The 23,692-nt window shown below is 42.1% G+C and overlaps 3 protein-coding genes across 3 annotated transcripts in view; 2 read left to right on the top strand and 1 right to left on the bottom strand.

The window, feature by feature from the left end:
• Positions 1-529: 529 nt before the first annotated feature.
• Positions 530-8,674, top strand: LOC111967041 (NADPH oxidase organizer 1-like). Its single transcript, XM_023991949.2, has 8 exons — positions 530-648; positions 800-880; positions 1,000-1,072; positions 1,909-2,092; positions 3,038-3,231; positions 3,527-3,640; positions 4,562-4,679; positions 5,162-8,674. The coding sequence occupies exons 1-8, from the start codon at positions 574-576 to the stop codon at positions 5,895-5,897; spliced, it is 1,575 nt and encodes a 524-aa protein (XP_023847717.1). The 5' UTR covers positions 530-573; the 3' UTR covers positions 5,898-8,674.
• A 3,159-nt stretch (positions 8,675-11,833) lies between these two features.
• Positions 11,834-17,325, top strand: rnf151 (ring finger protein 151). The gene is given in 8 exon segments (XM_023991947.2): positions 11,834-11,913; positions 12,016-12,112; positions 12,601-12,746; positions 12,979-13,075; positions 16,382-16,439; positions 16,442-16,523; positions 16,788-17,025; positions 17,027-17,325. Coding segments are annotated over 7 exon segments (666 nt in total). The 5' UTR covers positions 11,834-11,913; positions 12,016-12,109; the 3' UTR covers positions 17,069-17,325.
• Positions 17,326-17,447: 122 nt separating this feature from the next.
• Positions 17,448-23,692, bottom strand: part of tex2l (testis expressed 2, like) — a 31,301-nt gene continuing 25,056 nt past the window's right edge. Inside the window, exons 10-13 of the mRNA XM_070444938.1 lie at positions 20,660-20,840; positions 20,088-20,146; positions 18,292-18,412; positions 17,448-18,060 (exon numbers count right to left, since the gene is read on the bottom strand). Coding sequence (XP_070301039.1) covers positions 17,881-18,060; positions 18,292-18,412; positions 20,088-20,146; positions 20,660-20,840 — 541 coding nt within the window. The 3' untranslated portion in view covers positions 17,448-17,880. The remainder of the gene's footprint in view (positions 18,061-18,291; positions 18,413-20,087; positions 20,147-20,659; positions 20,841-23,692) is intronic.

The following is a 23,692-nucleotide window of genomic DNA, read 5'->3' as shown; positions in this document are numbered from 1 at the left end:
CTTTTTTGTGCCAGCAATTGTGTCAGCAATTAGAGGGGGGTGCTAGTTACCCCACTACTACCCTATGCCTACAAATGAATCGATGAGTAACTGTAGGCCTAGCCTGCAGCCTACCCATTACCAAACCCGTGTTTAACTTTATACATTGATTTATTGGTTCATACTGAATACTGTACTACCCACCGTTTCTTCTGTAATTGATTGCTGTGGGTGGTGAACTGGGTGGTTAAAATTGACCGATATAAAAATCTATCGAAACCGTCCAATTCACTTCTTGACAAGGCATGCAAAGATGTATTCCCTTTAGCCTACAGCCCACCGCCCACAGCCAGGTACAAAGCGCCACCGAGACGAGGAATTTGTTGCATATGCCACGTGTTTTAAATATTTATTCACGTGCACAACCAACGAACTCAGCTCAACCTGGATCGCTCCGGCGGGCGGCTGGTGTGATAACCGACTCCGCCTCTTCTCCCAAAGTATAAATTGTACCCACGCAGCCGATAGAGTGTAAAACAAGAGACTGGAGAGGAGACCATTACCAACGAAAAAAATAGGTCAATAATTTCAGACATGGGAGACCAGATGCGCTATGCCATCAGTGTCCGGATTATTGGAGTGATGCATAAAGAGGCATCTAAAATCAAGGTAAACCACTATATAAATTAATAGTGTAATGTGTGTGTTTGTGTGTGTTATTCCATTTGTGTGTATATAAAGTTATAAATACTTCCTTATATCTGCATTCGTTGAATTGTTACATAATTATAAATGAATGTAATTTAAAACATTTCTACAGATGTTTATGACCTCTGTGCTGTGGTCTGATGAGAGTGAAGTCATTGTCTACAGATCATTGTTGGATTTTAAGGAGTTTCACGTAAGTTTAAAACTTAACCTGTACATCAATATAGAAAATAAAAAAGGATTGATTCATCTTTATCAGCGGATGTGTTGACAATTTGTCATTCAAAACCACTATCCCTCTTATTTCAACAGAGGCAATTGAAGAAGAGGTTTCCCCTTGAGAATCCATTCCGCAAGAGAGACAGAGTGATTCCCAAATTCAGAGGTAAATCAACATCACAAAAGTCTCATCTTTGCCTCACAATCTACCCCCAAGCAATTTCAACTCTCCTTCATCACTCTCCTATCTCACCTCCTCCTCAGGTTTATGTTGTTCTTCTTCCTATTTTATTTGTATTTAAAAAAAGTCAAGAGTTAAGAACACATTCTTATTTACAATGAAGGCCTGGCAAAAGGCCTCCTGCGGGGCTGGAATTAAAAATAAAATCAAAGAAAAATATAGGAAAAACACACATCGACAAGAGAGACAATACAACACTACATAAAGAGAGACAATATAACACTACATAAAGAGAGACAATACAACACTACATAAAGAGAGACAATACAACACTACATAAAGAGAGACAATACAACACAACATAACGAGAGACAATACAACACTACATAAAGAGAGACAATACAACACTACATAAAGAGAGACAATACAACACTACATAAAGAGAGACCTAAGACAACAACATAGCAAGGCAGCAACACATGACAACACAGCATGGTAGCATCACAACATGACAACAACATGGTAGCAGCACAAAACATGGTACAAGCATTATTGGGCACAGACAGCAGCACAAAGGGCAAGAAGGTAGAGACAACAATACATCTTTCAAAGGAGCCACAACCGTCGTAAGAGTGTCCATGATTGAGTCTTTGAATGAAGAGTCCTACCTCAATGAAAAAGTGTAACCCTTCAATTAAAACATATAGAAAACATTTTCCATTCTTTCTCTTCACTAAATATGGAAGACATTTTCCTTTCTTTCACTGCAAATATTGAGTGCGTAGCTGCCCTTTTTCATTTTCCTCTTCTGTCTATCCCAGCCATAGCTATGAGGAGAAAGATCCAGGTGAAGGATCCTAGTTGGTCAATGCGTCGGATGAATTTACTGGAAAACTACTGCAGCGAGCTGCTCAGGTGTGACCCCGTGGTGAGCTGCAGTTCAGAGGTCACCCAGTTCTTCATGCCCAAAGACCACGACCTGCAGGCAGACTTCACCAAAAACAGGTACACACTTTACAAACATCCCTCCTTTTTATGTGGGCGTTTCAGCCTATCAAGTCATTTTTCAGCCTTATTTCACTACACTTATTATTAAAATCGTACTGAATGAGACCGTCTACTCTGCTTACTAAATGACAACAACATTTTATGCACCTAGCACTCGGGCCTTCTCATGAAAAATACTTTCAAAGAGTTGCAACTTGCAAGGTTGCCTCTGTTCCTCTGTCTAAAGAAACACACAGCAGACAGAGATGGGGAAAAAATTACTAAATACAATTACAAAATAGAATAAAGATGCATAAAAATAAATGACAAAATACTTAAATACTTAAAATACAGAAATACATTTGCAAGTTGCCTGCCGAACAGCAACACCATTCTCAGTAATGGTTACAGAAACGTTTTAGTTGCTATGACAGTGATATGTTGTTGTTTATCTACCTCAGTTGAATGCACTGACTGTAAGTCACTCTGGATAATTGTCTGCTAAATGACCAAAATGTAAATGGGGAAATGAACTGCAAAGCACACTGGGTATTATTATTAGCCTTGTTCCGGGGCGAAGCTCATTAGAATACTACTCGGCATACTTTGCAATTGTTAATTTTTACATATACATTTATATTTAGTTTAGCAGACGCTCTCGTCACACCATAGTGGCATCCAAATTCTGATATTAATGCAGGGTGAAAGGGGGGCACAAAATTGTGAACTGCAACAACAAAAAATGTATAGAAAAGTATTTTGTATTTTGAAAATAAAAATTACAGCTCTCGAAAGTATCTTGTTACAAAATACATTGGAATGTAGTTCAGCACAGTGTAATACAAATTACATAATACTCAGAAGTAATTGAAATACATATTTCAAATACATGTAACAAAAATACTGCCCATCTCTGCCAGCAGGTAAAAACGTTAACAATGTCTGTTTGTCTCCTCTCCACAGCGTCATGATCCTACCATCAGAGGATGGGTTAGAGGACATGAGTGGGCAGCGTCTGAGCCTGGGCAATGTGACACACCCTTTTGTGAGCCAGTCTTACTGCTGTGTGGGGCCCTACAACACCAAGGACACTAAGAACAGGCCCTTTAAAGTGGCCTTGGATGAGAGGCTGGATGTGCTCATCAAAGACCCAGCAGGTTAGAGTCCTCTTTGATTTAGTTTACAATTTTGACATAGGTTAGCCCACATTTAATTTCTCCCTCCACTGTTAACCTGGGATAGGCTCCACTTTCAAGCTTTGTGTGGAGAAGCATGGAAATCAAGACTAGTCTAATTAAGATACATTTTTGGGAGAATAGATACTTGCATCCTCCGTCATTGTAAATAAGAATTTGTTCTTAAATGGCTTGCCTAGTTAAATAAAGGTTAAATAAAAATAAATTAAATAAAAATCCTCGTATATACTGTCTCTGTTTATGTGTGTTCATTCAGGCTGGTGGCTGGTGGAGAACGAGGATAAACAGTTGGCCTGGTTCCCTGCTCCTTACCTGGAGGTGTGTGAGGCAGAGAACGATGAAGATGGATTGGATGGAATTCCCTTGGGGGGTAAGATACTTTTGAATCTATATTGATACATATCCTGTCCACAGTCCAAACTTAATCACAGTAAATGTTGTGAAAGTTTGTTTAATATACTAAGCCTACTATGGATTGCAGTTAGCTTATGGATACACCATTACAAACATTCAGTTTTGTGGTTAGAAAATTCCACAGCCAGCCAAACACTAGGGGGAAGTCCTAAACTAGATACCATTTTTAAACATTTTATTTAACCTTTATTTAACCAGGTAGGCCAGTTGAGAACAAGTTCTCATTTACAACTGCGACCTGACCAAGATAAAGCAAAGCAGTGCGACACAAACAACAACAGAGTTACACATTAATAAACAAACGTACAATCAATAACACAATAGAAAAAAAAATCTATATAGTGTATGCAAATGAGGTAAGATTAGGAGGTAAGGCAATAAATAGGCCGTAGTGGCGAAGTAATTACAATTTAGCATTTAAACACTGGAGTGATAAATAATCCTCATCCCAACATAGAGATAATGACCAGTGATGTACATAAACCCTGGATTGCTGATGCTGTGTATTGGCCCTTGAGAGGCTTTGAAGCCACCGGTCAGCCATATTGGCACCCCCCAGTAGGAGCAGTCCTCCACAGAGTACCACAGTAGGAGTCATAATACCCATAAAACCTAGTGGTCAAATAGGGAAATGGTTCCAATCATTTTTCCACCATTCATTTTTCCCATAGGGGATTTTATCAGTCATGTAGTGTATATAAATCATGGCGAACGACAGACTGAGATTGCATTCCAGATTACAAGATTGCATGACACTTTCTGTCATGGTTTTGAGATTTCTCAAGATCCAATATCAATAAATGCCCTGAAGGCTTGCTGTAGATGATGTAGAAAGGAATCTCTGTTGTTTTAACCTGCTTCCTGGTTTGTCCCTTAGGAACTCTCTACTGCGCTGTGAGGAGTTACTCCACTAAGAAGCATGACGAGGTGCCTGTTCCTATTGGCTCTGTGGTCGAGGTGCTGAGGAAATCAGACGACGGATGGTGGCTGATCAGGTATGTCAACTTGTAACCTGACTATCTGTCTGCCTGTCTGCCTCTCAGAATGCTACACAGACAAAGCAACCAACACTGCGTTTCATTGTCGGGTCTGTAATACAAGACAATGCAAGCAATGTACAACTTCTCATTGTCTTATCGGAGATAGTGTGGCAGCAGGTGTGTGGGAGGAACTGTTCAATGCATTGTCGCTCCAAACGTGATTATGGCCGCCAAAAGTTAATACCTGAAATAAAATGACATAAATCAGGGAATCCTGTGGTTTTCTTACAGCGGTATTTGGTAACGAATAACAGTAAGGAGAGTAGGGATAACATAGCACTTGTTGGTGGTTCCCTGACAAATGACGATTGATGGTGACGAACGGCTCCACTTCAACGTTCTGTTAAGCAAAGACATGAGGGTCATGACCAGAAGATGTCCTCTAATCAAAAACAAACTCTTTGAACCCTGAGTGACACAACTCTTTTCCCCTCCAGGTATAATGGCAGAACGGGCTACTCTCCCTCCATGTACCTGCAGCCTTACAACAACCCACGTGCTGGCCTCCACAACCTGCAGAGGAAGCTGCACAGCTCCTCTCTCAATCTGGCAACCCACATGGACAGCTCTACTCTCAACTTGGCATCCAGCAGAGACAGCCAATCTGGCAACTGTTACCCACCCACCTTGTATGAGGAGACAGGGCTGCAGCATCACACATCGACCCAGCCCAGGGATGATCCGTACCGGGCCCCCCTTCTCCAGAAGACCCGCTCTCTGGAGCTTCTGTCTGAGACCCGTCCCGACATGGCCGTCCCTCCATCCCAAAGAGAGAGAGAAGACCTTGAGTCAAATCCGGATCCAGCAATCCGCAAGAGCAGCATCAGCTTGGCCAAGTCCTCCGACTCTGACATCAGCTCATCAGGCCGGAATGTCAGGACGTCTTTTTCCAGCTGCAGTGAGGAGGAGCCCCAGAGCCCCCCAAACAGCCCCAGGTCTTCACCCCAGCCAAGGGAGAGTGGCAATCGCAGCATCCCAGATAAGAGTCTGTCAACCAACCCTAGCTCCAGTTCTGAGACTGGGTCCTGTAAGATGCCCACCGCTGCACCCAGGGTGCCCCCGCGACCCAGAGCCCAGGAGATCCTGACCCGGTGTACCACCATGACCCGCAAGGCTGCCTTGGCCTCCAGAGGGAGGCTGTTCTCCCTGCAGGACCCCATCCAGACCCACTAGAAAGGCTGGGAGCGGTGGTTGGGGAACTGGGAGATGGGGTTAGGGTTATGGGGAGCCGTGGGTGGTGGAGAGTGGGGTTTTTGGGGTTAGGATTACGCTATTCTCTCCTGGCCGACTTTACGTGAAGCGCAATACTTTGAGAATGGCTTGCAATACTAGGGTAACATTTGCATAAAAATGCCTATTCTGTATGTTACAATAACCATGATTCCATCCAACCATTTTTATGCGAGTAAAGCACTTGTTGAATAAAAAACTCACTACAGGACTGATGGAAACGGTATAATTGTTAGTAAACTTTCTAAATCTCGACAGAACAAAATACGTAAGACAGGGGGATAAGTTTTTGTCTGTGAAATACACTACATGACCAAAAGTATGTGAACAACTGCTCGTCGAACATCTCCTTCCAAAATCATGGTCATTAATATGGATTTGGTCCCCCCTTTGTTGCTTCCCCAGCCTCCACTCTTCTGGGAAGGCTTTCCACGAGATGTTGTAGCATCGACGTTCCAATTCATCCCAAAGGTGTTAGATGGGTTTGAGGTCAGGGCTCTGTGCAGGCCAGTCAAGTTCTTCCACACCGATTTCGACAAACCATTTCTGTATGGACCTCGCTTTGTGCACAGGGGTAATGTCATGCTGAAACAGGAAAGGGCCTTCCCAAAACTGTTGCCAAACAATTGGAAGCACATAATCGCCTAGAATGTCATTGTATGCTGTAGCGTTAAGTTTTCCCTTCACTGGAACTAAAAACAGCCCCAGACCATTATTCCTCCTCCACCAAACTTTACAGTTGGCACTATGCATTGGGGCAGGAAGTGTTCTCCTGACATCCACCAAACCCAGATTTGTCCATCGGACTGACAGATGTTGAATCGTGACTCATTACTCCAGAGAACGCGTATCCACTGCTCCATAGTCCAATGGCGGCGAGCCTTAAACCACTCCAGCCGACGCTTGGCATTGCGCATGGTGATCTTAGGCTTGTGTGCGGCTGCTCGGCCATGGAAACCCATTTCAGTTATTGTGCTGACGTTGCTTCCAGAGGCAGTTTGTAACTCAGTAGTGAGTGTTGCAACCAACCGAGGACAGACGATTTTTACGCGCTTCAATACTTGGCAGTTCCGTTCTGTGAGCTAGTGTTGCCTACCACTTCACAGCTGAGCCATTGTTGCTCCTAGACGTTTCCACTTCACAATAACAGCACTTACAGTTGACCAGGGCAGCTCTAGCAGGGCAGAAATTTGACAAACTGACTTGTTGGAAAGTTGGCATTCTATGACGGTGCCACATTGAAAGTCACTGAGCTCTTCAATAAGGCCATTCTACTGCCAATGTTTGTCTATGGAGATTGCATGGCTGTGTGCTCGAATTTATACACCTGTCAGCAACGGGTGTGGCTGAAATAGCCAAATCCACTCATTTGAAGGGGTGTCCACATACTTTTGTATATATGGTGTAGATCATGCACCAAATGCAGTGGAAATGCTTTAATGCGCATTTGTTGAAGAATAATCCTCATGTGGCAGTAAACTTTCAGTCACGTGATGCTATGTTGTGTAGTCCTCCCACTACGACTTGGAAAAGCACACAGTTTATTAGTCTACAGATTCAATTAGTAATGATGAACCTCACAGGGTGGTGAAAGTGCATGGTGATGATGAGCTTGATACTCCTTAAAATGTCGAGGGTCCTAATTTTATGCTGGTAACATGTTGATCGGGGCTTGGCTGTCAATTGACAAATAAATATGATCTTGCTTTTATCCATAATCAGATTTAAAGATGGGATGGAAACACACTGTACTTATTTTTTTTATTAGTTAAATGAAAAATTACACGACAAAGTGATTTTTATGTGCACTACGTCATTACGCACAGCTTTTCATTTTCATGAAGCCAGTTTGATGTAAACAAACAAGGGAAAATGTGGATATTCTTCGGGTGCGCATATTATTATATTTGCTTGAAAATCTTTCGACAAATTGATGGAAATCTAGCTAATGTTGAACATTAAAATGTGCTGACAACTTTCTGATGTTATTTATAATTGATCAACTATTGCTATTTAATTATACTTATTTAAATTAGCATGAAATGCTCACAGGTTATAAAGGTATAAATGAATTGGCTACTAGTCTTAACCTTTTAAAGCCAAACTCCTTAATTTGTGCATACCCTTAAAGAGTAGGCCCCAAACAAAAAAATAATTTCACATGCAAATAATACTTATTTTACTAGTCACTACTACTACTCCTATTACTACATGGTAACAGCTGAAACAAGCACACAAATGTTCACAAAAATGTCCCTTTTCTATTTTGAGATGAAACATTATATTCTGATGATATTTTCAATGCACATTTCCTGTCTGTATGATTTTAATATGAAGGAATGAGACACGGTTGTCTCTGAAAGATATGGGATGACACAGAATTAAATATAGTTTGCTTGTATGATATAATTTGTATCTATTTTGCTTTAATATTGTAGAATGATTTTCATTATGATGTTGAAATTGCGCATTTGTTCCCGGAGGGACATTTTCAAGGGGGTTCAGTTTCAATGTATTATTGAAATGCATGGAAATGCTCTAGTTCTACCCCTTTAGAGTTGACCAATGACTGGTTGGTTTGTTGTAGCCTACATATCATTCTTCTATTGGTGTCTGAAGTCACTGTTATTCCATACTGGAATTTTACTGTAACTATTTACCATTACTGTCTGTATGCCTTATATGCAATCAACATTATCTTATAAACTGAATTCAATGTCTTCTCTCTTTCCAAGTCTTATTTTTTTACAGTGTTCATGTTTCATATATCTTCCACCTCTATAGTAATTGTGTATTGTATTTTACAGTATTGTACTCTAGTGGTCCTATTTCTGCTTTTTGTGACTCCTCTCTTTGGCTGGAAAAATTGCTGTTTTTTCCTGTGACTAGGTGCTGACCTAACATAATCAGATGGTGTGCTTTCGTCGTAAAGCCTTTTTGATATCGGACACTGTGGTGGGATTAACAACAAGTTTATCTTTAAAATGGTGTAAAATACTTGTATGTCTGAGGAATTTTAATTATGAGATTTCTGTTGTTTTGAATTTGGCACCCTGCACTTTCTCTGGCTGTTGTCATATCGATCATGTTAACAGGATCCCAGCCATAAGAAGTCCAATGTACTCATTATATTTCACAGTAAACATATATTTTGGATCACTGGTTATGTGGTGAAAGACGTCTACAAACAAAATGAATGCACAATGAAAGGTTTTGAATGTAAAACTGGCTGCATAAGAGTTTTGAAAATTCACCACATACTTGTGAAAATAGTACCAAAGCGATGGGAAAAAAAACTGTAACACAGGTGGAGGCAGATGACAAACACACAAATGAAAAGGAGAAGATAAAACACTGATTCAAATTATACACTTTTTCTTGTACTCTTTTATCTTTCCAAATGAGTTCAGTTCCGTTCATTTCAAATGGAGATTACTTACATTTTCAAGGTCCCTCTTATCCAGAGTGACTTACAAGAGCAATTAGTGTTACGTACCTTACCTCAAGGGCTCATCGACAGATTTTTCACCTAGTCAGCTCGGGGGTTCAAAACAGCAACATTTTGGGTACTGGCCAAACGCTCTTAACCGCTAAGCTACCTGCTAGCTTACTTAAACTGAATAATTAAATGCATTCCTTAAATGCAGTCATAGGGATTGCCATAACACTTTCAGGCATTTTAGTGTGAGATCGTAGATTTGCTTCTGATTGAGGTGAGAATAACAATATGTTATGTAACTTGGTTGTTTTAGGCAGGTAGCCTAGTGGTTAGAGTGTTGGGCCAGTAACCAAAAGGTTGCTGGATTGAATCCCTGTGCTGACAGGGATCCCCCCCCCCCCCCCCCCCCCCCCCCCRCTCTGARRCAGAGGGGTTGGGTTAAATGTGGAAGACACATTTCAGTTGAAGGCATTCAGTTGTACAACTGACTAGGTATCTCCCTTTCTCTTTGTTCTCTACCAGTCTTGTCTGTCCTCTGATTCAGAGGGGTTGGGTTAAATGTGGAAGACACATTTCAGTTGAAGGCATTCAGTTGTACAACTGACTAGGTATCTCCCTTTCTCTTTGTTCTCTACCAGTCTTGTCTGTCATAATGATTAAGTCTCCTTGGCTTGGACACTGCTGGATGATAAATGAGTTTGTATCTCAAGTTGTTGTTGTTGGGAATAACCTCTCTCTGCGTGTTGAGAAAAGGCCTTTTTTAACATGACTCATACTACAGTGAAATGGATTCTTATTAGACTAAATCTAAAAATATATATTTTTGGACATAAATGTCTCTTAAACGTATCATACTCAATATACATCTTCATGGACAATATATGTTTTGCTTTTCAAAACAAGAAAAAGAAAAAGCAGTTTATGACCCATTTATTAGTATGTTAAATAGTTAAGGTATTCTCATAGTTTCTCTCTGAGAAATAGAGTACTCACAGCAGCAATCCATGTCTTATCACAAGCAGATTAAAGTAGCCCACTGTATCTAGATAGTGAAAAATCTGTCAATAAAACAATAAAGGAAATATATAAAAGAGAAGAATGTGGAGTTTCCAATTCATTATATCTCTGATTGCGTCTATAATTCCCACTATTGCTACTAAAGCAAATCAACAGTGTACTTTAGGAGTGGCATTTGCGGTCAGTAACAAAGGGTTAATTGTGTTGACATTATGACTCCTTTATCCAAACACAAGGAAGAACACTGATAAAACATGTAGATGCTGGGAAGAGAAGATGCATTTTGTCGCATGGCATAGTGCCATGCTTGCTTATTGCACACAGGTGTTGCTAAAAGATTGACGGCTTATTGGGCAAATGTGAACATATTTAATGGAAAGGTGACGGCAAAGACGAGGGAACGTTCCTGACGGGAATTGTTTAGGGATCAATGATTTACTGGTGGGAATGTTTTTAAGGGAAGGTTAATACTGTAAGAAAGACAATACAGATTTGTATGCATCAGGAGGTTATTCAATTGACCTTTAACTCAACTCATTGCTGATATATAAAAAAGCATTCCCATGTCTCCAATTTACTGGATGCCTGTAACATTTTTCCAGTAAGTGAGATCAGTGCAATGTACTCAAAGCATGTCACAAGTTGGCATCCATTCAATTAAGAATAAAGGAGGGATCAGCATACATATGGCTCTTAAGAAACGTAACTTAATAAGACAAGTCAAAGCATAATCTCAATCATCTCACTCGACAGGCCTGGTATCTGCAGATACTCGTCACACAGGCGTCAATAATAATCAGTATCCATAATTCTCACACTACCAACATTGCTGAGTAACAACTTCGCCCTGTCTCCATCCTTACCAGATGTTTAGAAACATTTAGCCAGTAAGTGAGACCTGTGCATTGTCTTCCCAAGCATACATAGCAAGTTGGTGTGTTTTCAAGATTCATTATCCCCATAATAATTTACATTTCCTGTTGCTACTGGATTATTTTCCTGCAGTAGCAAACTGGCTCAAATTAAAATCCTACATCTGTAAACACCACAGGTTTTCAAATATGCAAAAATAATAGCACGCTTTTAAAAACCTTCAGCCAATGTCACAGACAAAAGTTCTGAAATGCATGATATATAAAGTAAACTACTAAATGAAGTTGGCTGTTACTGCCTTTAAAAGGCCATTCAAATTGAAAGTGTCCTTTATATTGTATTGACCTCAGCTGAGTTCTGAAAGAAGCCTATTCATAGTAGCCCATTCAATGTGGCAGTCAGTCAGAGCAATAGCCAGAGAATGTGTTTGGTTTGGAAGCTCTAGAGCCAGCCGCCATTCAAAGCCCTATTTCCGTTTCCATGGCAACATCCTGTCAAAGCAGTAAAGAGAGGGAGAGAAAAAAAGACCCAGGTGGTGAAGTCACTAGCTCTGGAGCCAAACAGTAAGTACTATAGTGTGGGCCCTAAAACTTCAGAGAAGAGGAATGACATGGAGCTGAATGATTATTGGTCAGTTGATGTCTTATTTCCAGGGTGTTTTAGCAGTGTATTGTTGTGGCTCGGCACTAATGACTATTTGTTTGTGTATGTGCTTGTGCTGTTGACATGTAGGCTAGTCCTAACTAAGGGAGTGAGGGGCTGAGCTGTGGGAATGAAAAGAGTGGCAACTGTGACCTCATGACAATTGAAAACAGAGCAGTGAAATATGGTGAGTTAGGAAATGTAAATTATAATAAACAGTGACTTTACGGATGGAATATGGATTATGACTTTGGAGTACAACTTTGTGTCTAGAGAGCTAAGGGTATCCAGAAATACATCTGCTGGTTGATATTGAATGGGGTCGTTGAAAGGAACACATGGAAAATCAAATATAAAAAAGTGCCTGGATGTTGTAAATCGTCAACCACGTAACATTGTTGGGGGGGATTTGATTCTTCCTGTGTTCCTTTGCACGGATTCTGATTTATTATAACAAAGTGGCTTTGATTTGACTAACTTACTGCTTTTGACATTCCTTTGATTTAGAACCACCTAAAGTACAACAATCATATTTCCTAACTAACTTCTCTCATGTGTGTTTGTTTCTGTGTGTGTGTGTGTGTGTGTGTGTGTGTGTGTGTGTGTGTGTGTGTGTGTGTGTGTGTGTGTGTGTGTGTGTGTGTGTGTGTGTGTGTGTGTGTGTGTGTGTTTCAGAGTGGGGGTTACGACGTGGACCTGTTTCTGGACGGTCCAGACTATGACCTGCTCTGCACCATCTGTAGATCTGTCCTGAGGTGTCCTGTCAGAGTGGCCTGGAACCATGTCTTCTGCAAGACCTGCATCCTACAGTGGCTCAGGAGGTACAGTCCACTGGATCATGTCCTCAGTGTAACCTTAACTGGTTATTCATAAGAAAAGGTAGTAGCTATATTATTATGAAAGATATGAAGCAACCTGTGTTTCTAGGACACAAAATGTAGATTTCTGGCACATTTTCACAGTGCTTAAATATGATGACCATCTAGTTTCTTCAGGTTTCTACTGTAGAAGTGTAACATTCCTTTTATTGATTCAATTCAGCTTTCTCTCTAGACAGGAGACACATCCCTGCTGTAGGAAACCTATCAGGTCCAGCTTTATGTTTGTCATGTACAAATGGAGGGAAACTATCAGCCGCCTCGGGATTAAGGTGAGTCATGACAGCCTGATGTTGCTAAATGTTTCTTTTACAAAGTAATGGGTTTCCTTTTTCTCAAGAAGCAATGTGTGAGGGTCACACAGTAGGAAGGAAATTAGATTTTTCAAGCATAGAGGAACTGATGGGAGGGTCGTCAAACTTTTTGTTTTGCTTTGGGGGGGGTTTTGTTGTTTTCTATTGGCCACAGGAGAGGGTCGTTGATTTTTGTACTGTCTTTACATTCATTTTTATGGCTGGTTTTACAAAAAAACATTTTTTGAAAATAAAGTTCTACCTAGAACATTAAAGGGTTTTCGGCTGCCCACATAGGAGAACCCTTTAAAGAACCCTTTTTGGTTGCAGGTAGAACCATTTTGGGTTCCATGTAGAAACCTTTCTACAGAGGGTTCCTCATGGAACCCAAAAGGGTTCTACCTGGAACCAAAAAGGGTTCTACCTGGAACCAAAAAGAGTTCTCCTATGGGGACAGCCGAAGAACCCTTTTTTCTAAGAGTGTTGCCAAATTTGCTAATCTGCTTGCATGTGCCTCCTCTATATCAAGGTGTGTTGGTACTTCCCTTATGCATTACACTTCTCAGCACACTAACTTTTATTATAAACTGGTGGTTTGAGCCCTGAAATCTGAAAGCTTAACAAGCAAACTGCTACAACCTCCAATCTGAGAAACTGATCCCAGCGCACCTAGAACCTAACGCTTCACTATATCCCAAATATGTGTCCTTTCATCTTCAAAATGTAGTACCTTTAGATGTGGCATAAACACAGGTACAATGTTTCAATCTGATTAGGCTACTTCAAAAGTCTCCAGTAGGCATGCGCACGTTCATCCAAAATACGATTCCAGCATCCTCAAAATGGCTTGACATTGACACCCTAAAGACTCAAGTGCGCTAGTCCAGTGTCACGTTGATTATGCCTGCACATCATGGTTCAACAGCAGCCCCAAGCACCTAAAGAATAAGTTAGACCAGCCAAAACAAGCCTGTAAGAATTGTGCTTAAATTCTCCCCTTGTGGAGGTCAAACATGTTAAGCAGCTAAGCAGGCTATCTGTGGTAAAAAAAGAGTAGAATTAATTGAACTTGGTCTGGTCCACAGAATTATTACGGACTCCAGATACCTATCCAACTATTTTTTATTTGTTAGAGATGTTCACCAGCATAATACCAGAGGCAGAGACTCGAATACTCACTGTTTAAATCTATCTGGTAAGAACACATTTTTATATACCAATTTGTTGAGTGGAACAAACTACCACAGTAACTCAAAGCCATACCAACCATAACCAAAATCTGGCTAATGAGTGAACAGTATAACCTTTTTGTCTGTGTCTATGTAATGTGTCTGTATCTATGTAATGTGTCTGTATCTATGTAATGTGTCTGTATCTATGTAATGTGTCTGTATCTATGTAAAATAATTAGGGACCACAATGGAAATAAGTTCCCAACATTATTGTGCAATCCCGATCACTCAAAAATATTGTACTATGTGCATATTACAGTGCCCTCCATCTGGACAAGAGGGAATACCCATGTGGAGATGCTGTTCATCGATTACAGCCTCAGCATTTAACCACCATAGTACCCTCCAAACTCGTTCATAGCTCGAGACCCTGAGGTCTCGACCCCGCCCTGTGCAACTGGGTCCTGACTTCCTGACGGGCCGCCCCCATGGTGGGAGGTAGGTAACAACATCTCCACCCCGCTGATCCTCAACACTGGGGCCCCACAAGGGTGCGTTCTGAGCCCTCTCCTGTACTCCCTGTTCACCCCACGACTGCGTGGCCATGCACGCCTGCCAACTCAATTCATCAAGTTTCGGATGACACTACAGTGTAAGGCTTTGATTACCAACAACGATAGACGGCCTACAGGGAGGAGGTGAGGGCCCTCGGAGTGTGGTGTCAGGAAAAATAACCTCACACTCAACGTCAACAAAAAACAAAGGAGGATGATTGTGGACTCAGGAAAACAGCAGAGGGAGCACCCCCCTATCCACATCGACGGGTCAGTAGTGGAGAAAGTGGAAAGTTTTAAGTTCCTCGGTGTACACATCACGGACAAACTGAATTGGTCCACCCACACAGGACCAACAAAAACGTGCTGAAGAAGGCGCAGCAGCGCCTCTTCAACCTCAGGAGGCTGAAGAAATCGGCTTGTCACCAAAGCACTTCACAAACGTTCACAGGTATGCACAATCGAGGAGCATCCTGTCGGGCTGTCTTCGTATACAGCCGCCTGGTGACGGATTAACTGCTCCGCCCACAAACCGTTAAGGCTCTCAGAGATGGGTAGTTTGTATGCGTCTGCAGATCGCATCACCAGGGGCAAACTACCTGCCCTCCAGGGACCACCGTACACACCCCTGGGTGTCACGGTAAGGCCATAAAGATCATCAAGGGACACAACAACCACCCAAGGCCACTGAGCCTGTGTCACGCCGCTATCATCCAGAAGGCTCGAGCTTAGTACAGGTTGCATCAAAGCAGGGACCGGAGAGACTGGAAAACAGCTTCTATCTCGAAGGGCCAATCAGACTGTGTAACAGCCACCACTAACATTTAGTTGAGGGACCAGGCTGCAACATACTGGACTCAAACTCCAGCCACTTTAAAAATGGAGTAGTTGGCATGGGTAAATTATGTTGTAAAATGGTGATACCCACTAGCCACTTGTTATAAACAATTCCATGCTGTCTAATGATGTTTGACATTACCTAACATTACCCATTCTCATATGTATATTCTGTACTCTATATCATCTACTGCATTCTTGCCATCTTTAGTTAATACATATTGTAACCTTCTAAGCCACTTTGAAACTATTTGGCTCACGTTTATGTTTACGACTACCCTACAGTACCTCTCTCATATATACTTGGAGGTGACCGTACTCTATACCATCTACTGCATCTGCCATGCCGTTCTGTACCACCACTCATTCATATATCTTTATGTACATATTCTTTATCCCTTTACACTTGTGTGTGTGTGTAAGGTAGTAGTTGTGGAATTGTTAGGTTAGATTACTTGTTGGTTATTACTGCATTGTCGGAACTAGAAGCACAAGCATTTCGCTACACTCGCATTAACATCTGCTAACCATGTGTATGTGACTAATAAAATTTGATTTGATTTGAATTATTGAGGCAGTGAAGCATATCCCTAGTCTAGAGGTCATGAAACTATCCCTAAATCTTGTAAACAACTGACCACAATCTTTGACTTGCACTTTCTCACAGTCTTCCACTTCCTCTCCTCTCCTCTCTGCTCTCCCCTTCTCACTCTCCCATGCAGTGTAACAATGATTGCTGCTCGGCCACCTTCCCTCTGTCTGAGGAGTTCCTTGGTGCACCGGTCAGCCCTGGAGCCAGCTCTGCCCCATGGGCTGTGGTGCTCTGCTCACACAGGCCACCCAGAACCAACACAACTGCTTCAGGTGGGTGGGCGTTAAAACACTGGGAATGGGTGGATGAGGTGGGCCAGAATAGACATGGCATTTGTATCTTACATTTAGAAGCTTTCCTCACTTTCCTTCTTTTGTGGTAGATGAGCTAAGTTTTCCTGTCAATTCCAATGGAATATCACTGAAAAGGAAGGATTTTCAGTTTGGATTCCAGGCTATAATTTCCCCTTGACAATATACAAATGATCTTGGTGTAAATGGATGAATCCTCTTTGATGATGATTATGGTTACCCCAGGCGGCTGAAGCAGCAGGTGGAGTACCAGAGGCAGAACCACAGAGCCATCGCTAGTGCCCTCCGAAGGAAGATGAGGAGAATGCAGACCACCATGACACAAGTCAGGAGGCAGGTGGCACTCATCTGTGAGAGTCTAGAGGTCATGGGAGAGGCATAGGGGGGACAGGAGGGTGAGGGAGAGGAATATGGAGAGGGAGAGGGAGAAGGGGAAGGAGAGGTGTATGAGAGATATGGAGAGGGGGGAGACTAAAGGGGAGAGCAGCACAAGCAGCAGCTCCTAAGATGGGAACAGGGTTCATTTTTGTATTTTACAAATGATTAATGACGTCTTAAATGACATAAGGGTTTTTATATAAAATAATGATTATGTGGAACTATGAAAATGAAAGAGGTTTGTATTTTAATTAAACTTTTAATTTCATTTTGGTGTATTTTGTACAGACTGCAGATGTATTCTGATGGATTGTTTTACTTTCATAATGTTTCTATTAGGTTGATTATTGTATTTTGGCAAATCCAAATCTTGAATGATTAAAAACATGACATAAAAACATTTCTATATGTCTTGGTTTTACTCAACGATCGTTTTCATCTTTCACGTATTAAATATGGACTGTCTGATCAAAAGGACATTGAACTGTAAAAAATGAAATCAACACGCAAAACACACATCTCTTTACTGTTCCTCACATGTAAACATTGACCAAAGGTATCACTTAAAGTCGGTTGAAGTTCTGTAATATACAGTATCTCACTACATTTGGTGGCACATCTATACTGAACAAAAAAAACGCAACATGCAACAATTTCAAAAATGTTGCTGAGTTACAGTTCACATAAGGAAATCAGACAATTTAAATAAATACATTTGTTCCTAATCTATGGATTTCACTTGGTGGGCAGCCAGGCCCAGCCAATCAGAATGAGTTTTTCCCCACAAAAGGGCTTTATTACAGACAGAAATTCTCCTTTATTCAGCTCATGAAACATGGGACCAACACTTTCCATGTTGCGTTTATATTTTTGTTCAGTGTACTTGATGTGCTTTGAGAATTTCAGGGGTGTCTTAGTGTCATTGGGCCACAGAGAGGCACTAGTCCAAGTCTGCAGCAGTATTGTCCTGGGAGATCCTCTCGATGGACTCCATGGAGGAGTGTTGTGAGTGTGACGACTGGGCTGGACACTCCTCCAGCAGCCCAGCTGGAGGACTGTCCATCCCAGAATGCATCAGAGGCAGGTAGATATCGTCCATGTTGGGCAGCACAAATACTTTCTGGAATGGAGAGAAGATAGATGAATTGTTTTATCGGGGATAGATTGTCTTACTTGGGATTTGGGGGGAAGGGGAGGCAGGGGAGAGTAAAAGAGGAAGAGCTGGATGAGAAAAGACAAGGGAGGGCGAAAGGTGAGAGATACAAGGGTAGGGAAGGGAGGGGGAGAGAGAGAGAGAGAGAGAGAGAGGAAAAGAGGAGGTGGAGCAGCAGGAAGGAAAGAGAAGTCTAACCTCAAACTCATCCTGCAGCTTCTTCTCGATCCACTCGGTCACGTGACAGAAGGTGACCTCCCTCTCCCCCAACTTGGGTCTGACACGCAGGTCCATCTTGGGAGGTACACAGAAACTGTACCTGGAATACACACACACATGCACAAATATAGGACCATCATTAAATACAGAGACAGTAACCGAAGGCAATTACCATGTTGACCTAACCTTTATAAAAAATGTGGTCTTATCATCGGTTGCTATCATTTGCCTGACCCTTTGTTCAACTTGTCACAAAAAGAAAAGTAATGCTCTTTCATGCTGAAGACGCAAGTACGTAAATGAAGAGATAAAGGGAATCGGAGTGAATGTGGACTAGAGGGAATGTGTACAACGCCATAGAGCAGGGTTCCCCAACTGGGGAGTTTTCTGAGCAAAATGATTATTTGAAAAAATATAAGTAAAAACAATACATATCATTGTTGGACTTAAAACATGTAACTTAATATATACATTTTTTTGTCATTTAGCAGACGCTTTTAACCTTTTAACCAGACTTACAGTGCATTCATCTTAAGATAGTTAGGTGGGACAACCATATATCACAGGCAAAGAACCCTATCAGGGTTCCCTTTGTTCAGGGACACATTATTCCATTTCTGTTAGTCACATGTCTGTGGAACTTGTTCAGTTTATGTCTCAGTTGTTGAATCTTGTTATGTTCATACTACAAATATTTACACATGTTAAGTTTGCTGAAAATAAACACAGTTGACAGTGAGAGGACGTTTTTTACCCTCAATAAGGTAGAGTAAGAGCTGTGAGTCAGAGCTAGAAGGTTGTTTGAACTGGGGGGGGGGGGGGGGGAGTAAGCAACATGGTCTTGTCGTGGATGCAAGCCTCGAATGGAAGCCAGTGGAGTGGTGTGCGGCGGAATGGGGTGAGATGAGAGAACGTGGGAAGGTTAAATACCAGGCGGGCTGCAGCGTTCTGTAAAAACACCAGGAAGTCAGCTCCAAGAGATTATAGTTTTGGAAATCTGTTCCCAAGTATTTCGATGCATAATAAAGAGACACGTGATCGTATACAAATGTAAGCAAGGTTTGAAATGATTATGTTAAAGTCAAATATTATATCTGTTTGGGCTTCTTCCGGTCAATTTGTAGTCTACAAATTATTTGCAATTATGTTCAGGCCCCCCCGACCTTCTACTCAAGAAAAAATCATCCGGCAGAATCGAGTTCATGATCTGTGTCATTGAGTAACTTTGAGTGAGAGTGGGGTCATACCATATTTCTACATTCAGTAAAGGGGGATGGAGGGATATTAAATGTGGTCCGTACCATATTCTATCAGTAGGGGGGCGGAGGCGATGTTAGTGTGGTCCGTACCAAATATTCTATCAGTAGGGGGAGGAGGATGTGAGTGTGGTCCCGTACCCTATTCTATCAGTAGCGGGAGGACTAGGGATGTGAGTGTGGTCTGTACCATATTCTATCAAGTAGGGGAGGAGGGATGTTTGAGTGTGGTCCGTACCATATTCTATCAGTAGGCGGGAGGAGGGATGTTGAGATGTGGTCGCGTACCATATTCTATCAGTAGGGAGGAGGGATGGTTGAGTTGTCCCGTACTCATATTCTATCAGGTAGGGGGGGAGGGAATGTTCAGTGTGGTCCGTACCATATTCTATCAGTAAGGGGGAGGAGGGATGTTAGTGTGGTCACGACCTATTCTATCATAGGGGGAGGAGGATGTTAAGTGTGGCCGTACGCATATTCTATCAGTAGGGGGAGGAGGGTGTTGAGTGTGGTCCGTACCATATTCTATCAGTAGGGGGAGGAGGGATGTTGATGTGGTCCAGACCATATTCATATAGCTAGGGGGAGGAGGGATGCTTTGAGTGTGGTCCGTACCATAGATGCTGCTGCCAGTCAGGGGAGGAGGGAATGTTGGGCAGTGTGGTCGCAACCATAATGTCTATCAAAGTAGGGGGAGGAGGGATGTTGAGTGTGGTCCCGTACCATATTCTATCAGTAAGGGGGAGGAGGGATTGAGTGTGCCGTACATAATCTATCAGTAGGGGGAGGAGGGATGTTAAGTTGGTCCGTCACCATATCTATCAGTAGGGGGAGGAGGATGTTAAGTGTGGTCCCGTCCCGATAATTCCTTATCCAGTAGGGGGCGACGGATGTTAAGTGTGGTCCGTACATATTCTATCAGTAGGGGGATCAGGGAATGTTGAGTGTGGTCTGTAACCATATTCCTATCAGTAGGGGGAAGGAGGGATGTTGAGTGTGTCGCGTACATAATTCTATCAGTAGGGGGAGTAGGGATGTTGAGTGTGGTCCGTACCATATTCTATCACGTAGGGGGAAGGAGGATGTTTGACAGCCAGTGTTCCAGAAAGCTCCTGAACCTCCACTGCCAGCAGCAGGGGCATGTTGGACATCTCCTCAATCTTCTTTTTGATGTACTCATTCTCTGTCGCCTTCTGGAAGTACTTAGACTTTGCAATTTTGTTGACAAATCTCAAAATCCGCCTGCCTGTCTTCCCGCCACCAGCAGAAACCCTGCAGAGGGGAGGAGAGGAGGAGAGAGGACTTATACATGAGAGGACTTATGCCTTCAGAGGTAAATGTCACACCGGTCACAAATGAAAACAGCACTGCTATGACCTGCACTGCTATGATCTAAAACTAAGGGCCCTATTCAATCCATAATACTGAAGATCCACTTCATAGCGCGATTAACAATTCACATATTTTAATAGAGATCTTTTGCGATACGGATTGAATCTAGCCTTAGTAGCTTAAATGTAAGCTATATTCTGGGAAAGTGATGTCAAAGTACAGTGCATTCGGAAAATATTCAGACCCATTGACTTTTTCCACATTTTGTTAAGTTACAGCCTTATTCTAAAATTGATTTTTTTTAAAGAATCCCCATCAATCTACACACAATACATCATAATGACAGTCAAAACAGGTTTTTACAAATTTTTGCAAATTACATAAGTATTCAGACCCTTTGCTATGAGACTTGAAATTGAGCTCATGTGCATCCTGTTTCCATTGATAATCCTTGAGATGTTTCTATAATTTGATTGGAGTCCAACTGGTGTAAATTCAATTGATTGGARATGATTTGGAAAGGCACACACCTGTCTATATAAGGTCCCACAGTTGACAGTGCATGTCAGAGCAAAAACCAAGCCATGAGGTCGAAGGAATTGTCCTTAGAGCTCCAATACAGGATTGTGTCGAGGCACCAATCTGGGGAAGGCTACCAAAACATTTCATGCTACATTTAAAATCCCCAAGAACGCAGTGGCCTCCATTATTCTTAAATGGGAGAAGTTTGGAACCACCAAGACACTTCCTAGAGCTGGCCYCCCAGCCAAATTGAGCAATCGGGGGAGAAGGGCCATGGTAACCAAGAACCCAATGGTTACTCTGACAGAGCTCCAGAGTTCCTCTGTGGAGATAGGATAACTTTCTAGAAAGACAACCATCTCTGCAGCACACCACCAATCAGGCCTTTATGGTAGAGTGGCCAGACGGAAACCACTCCTCAGTAAAAGGCACATGACATCCCAAAGGACTGTCAGACTATGAGAAACAAGATTCTCTGGTCTGATGAAACCAAGATTGAACTTTTTGGCCTGAATGCCAAGTGTCACATCTGGAGGAAATCTGGCTCCATCCCTACGGTGAAGCATGGTGGTGGRAGCATCATGCTGTGGGGATGTTTTTAAGCCTAGTTAAATGAAGATTTAAAAAAAATTATATTTAAGTGTCGGGATGGAGGGAAAGATGAACGGAGCAAAGTACAGAGAGATCCTTGATGAAAACCTGCTCCAGAGCGCTCACGTCCTCAGACTGGGGCGAAGATTCACCTTTCAACAGGACAACGACCCTAAGCACACAGCCAAGACAACACAGCAGTGGCTTCGGGACAAGTCTCTGAATGTCCTTGAACGGCCCAGTCAGAGCCCAGACTTGAACCCGATCAAACATCTCTGGAGAAACCTGAAGATAGCTGCGCAGCGACACTCCCCATCCAACCTGACTTGATAGGATCTGCAGAGAAGAATGGCCTATATGATATAATCACTTGGTCCCCAGAACCATACAATTACCCAATTGGCAATTACAACCCATAAACTGGTTCTACAATGTAAAAGGCCATTTCCACTTCCATTGTTACATTCCTTTTAATCAAAATGAATGATTGTTAATGATATTTCAACACCAACAATCAATTTCTCGTGGAGCGCAGACAAACGGAAGTCCGACAWAACCCGGGAAATATGAAATAAACAGAACTTCTACCAGATACGTCTTGTGAACGTTCATGTGCACAATAAACGGTACYGGGATGGAATGATGAAACGCTGTCAATTATTGTAGTATTAGATGGAATCTAGATTTACCAGATAGGGCCTATGCACTTTAACGTGCGAAAGCAACAGCAAACACTTCAACAAGAGAAAAGAAGCAGTTTGGAGAGCATAAGTGAAGAGGTGCGCAATGGTGCATCTTTACCACAGTAATAATATATTTTAAACAAATTCCAAATGCAAGTTTCATATGTAAATTACCAATTTAAAGCAATTGTTGCATACCAAAATGCCAGTAGGCCTATACTAGCAATTGTTGCCCCATTACTGATGAGCTTGCAAAGTGTTCTTCATCACCAAGCAATTTTTGTAGCTGTATATGTATTACGGCAATCCTCTCTTCTATGATTTGACATTTGCGGTGCACCTGATCCTATAGCTGTACAGCAAGTTAGCAATCTGTACCCTAGCTCGCCCCCCGACCTGTGTTGATTGACAGTTTGCTGGTCCAATCACAGTGCCGAGTGTGCGTTTCACTAGCCAATCTGTTGCAGGTTTTTTTGCAAGGGCGATCCTGTGCTACTGTCTCTGGCTGGGTGTACAGTAATCCACATAGACTCTGTGCCACAAAATGAGTGACAAAACATTACAAAACCTGGCCAGATAAGTTCAAGTCATCAGTCTCCAGTCAAAGTCGAGTCCCAAGTCTTGAGGGTCCAAGTCAAGTCTCAAGTTATTTTATTTTCAAGTTGAGTCTAAAGTCATCAAATTTGTGACTGGAGTCAGATTTGAGTTCAAGTCATGTGACTTGAGTCCACAACTCTGGTTGTGACTATAGAAAATGATATTAGGGCTCGAAGTTCAGCGCTATAGCACGCTTGAAATGTCGAGATCATTTCTGATTAAGCCGATATATGCAGCGTTTACCGTGAATGCAGTCTCTGCTAACGTGGGAACATTGCCTTTAAATGTAAAACGAGCTACAAAACCGAATGTCATCGCTACGGATTGAATCGAGGCAAATACAGCACAAGGTCAGAGTCAGGTCACAGTCAGGAAAAACTCCTGGCCGCATCATTCTGC

This window comes from Salvelinus sp. IW2-2015, linkage group LG8 (assembly GCF_002910315.2).
Source record: "Salvelinus sp. IW2-2015 linkage group LG8, ASM291031v2, whole genome shotgun sequence".
In the NCBI taxonomy this organism is placed as follows: domain Eukaryota; kingdom Metazoa; phylum Chordata; class Actinopteri; order Salmoniformes; family Salmonidae; genus Salvelinus; species Salvelinus sp. IW2-2015.
The sequence above is the reverse complement of the archived record's forward strand: the minus strand, read 5'-3'. Positions and strand labels throughout refer to the sequence as shown.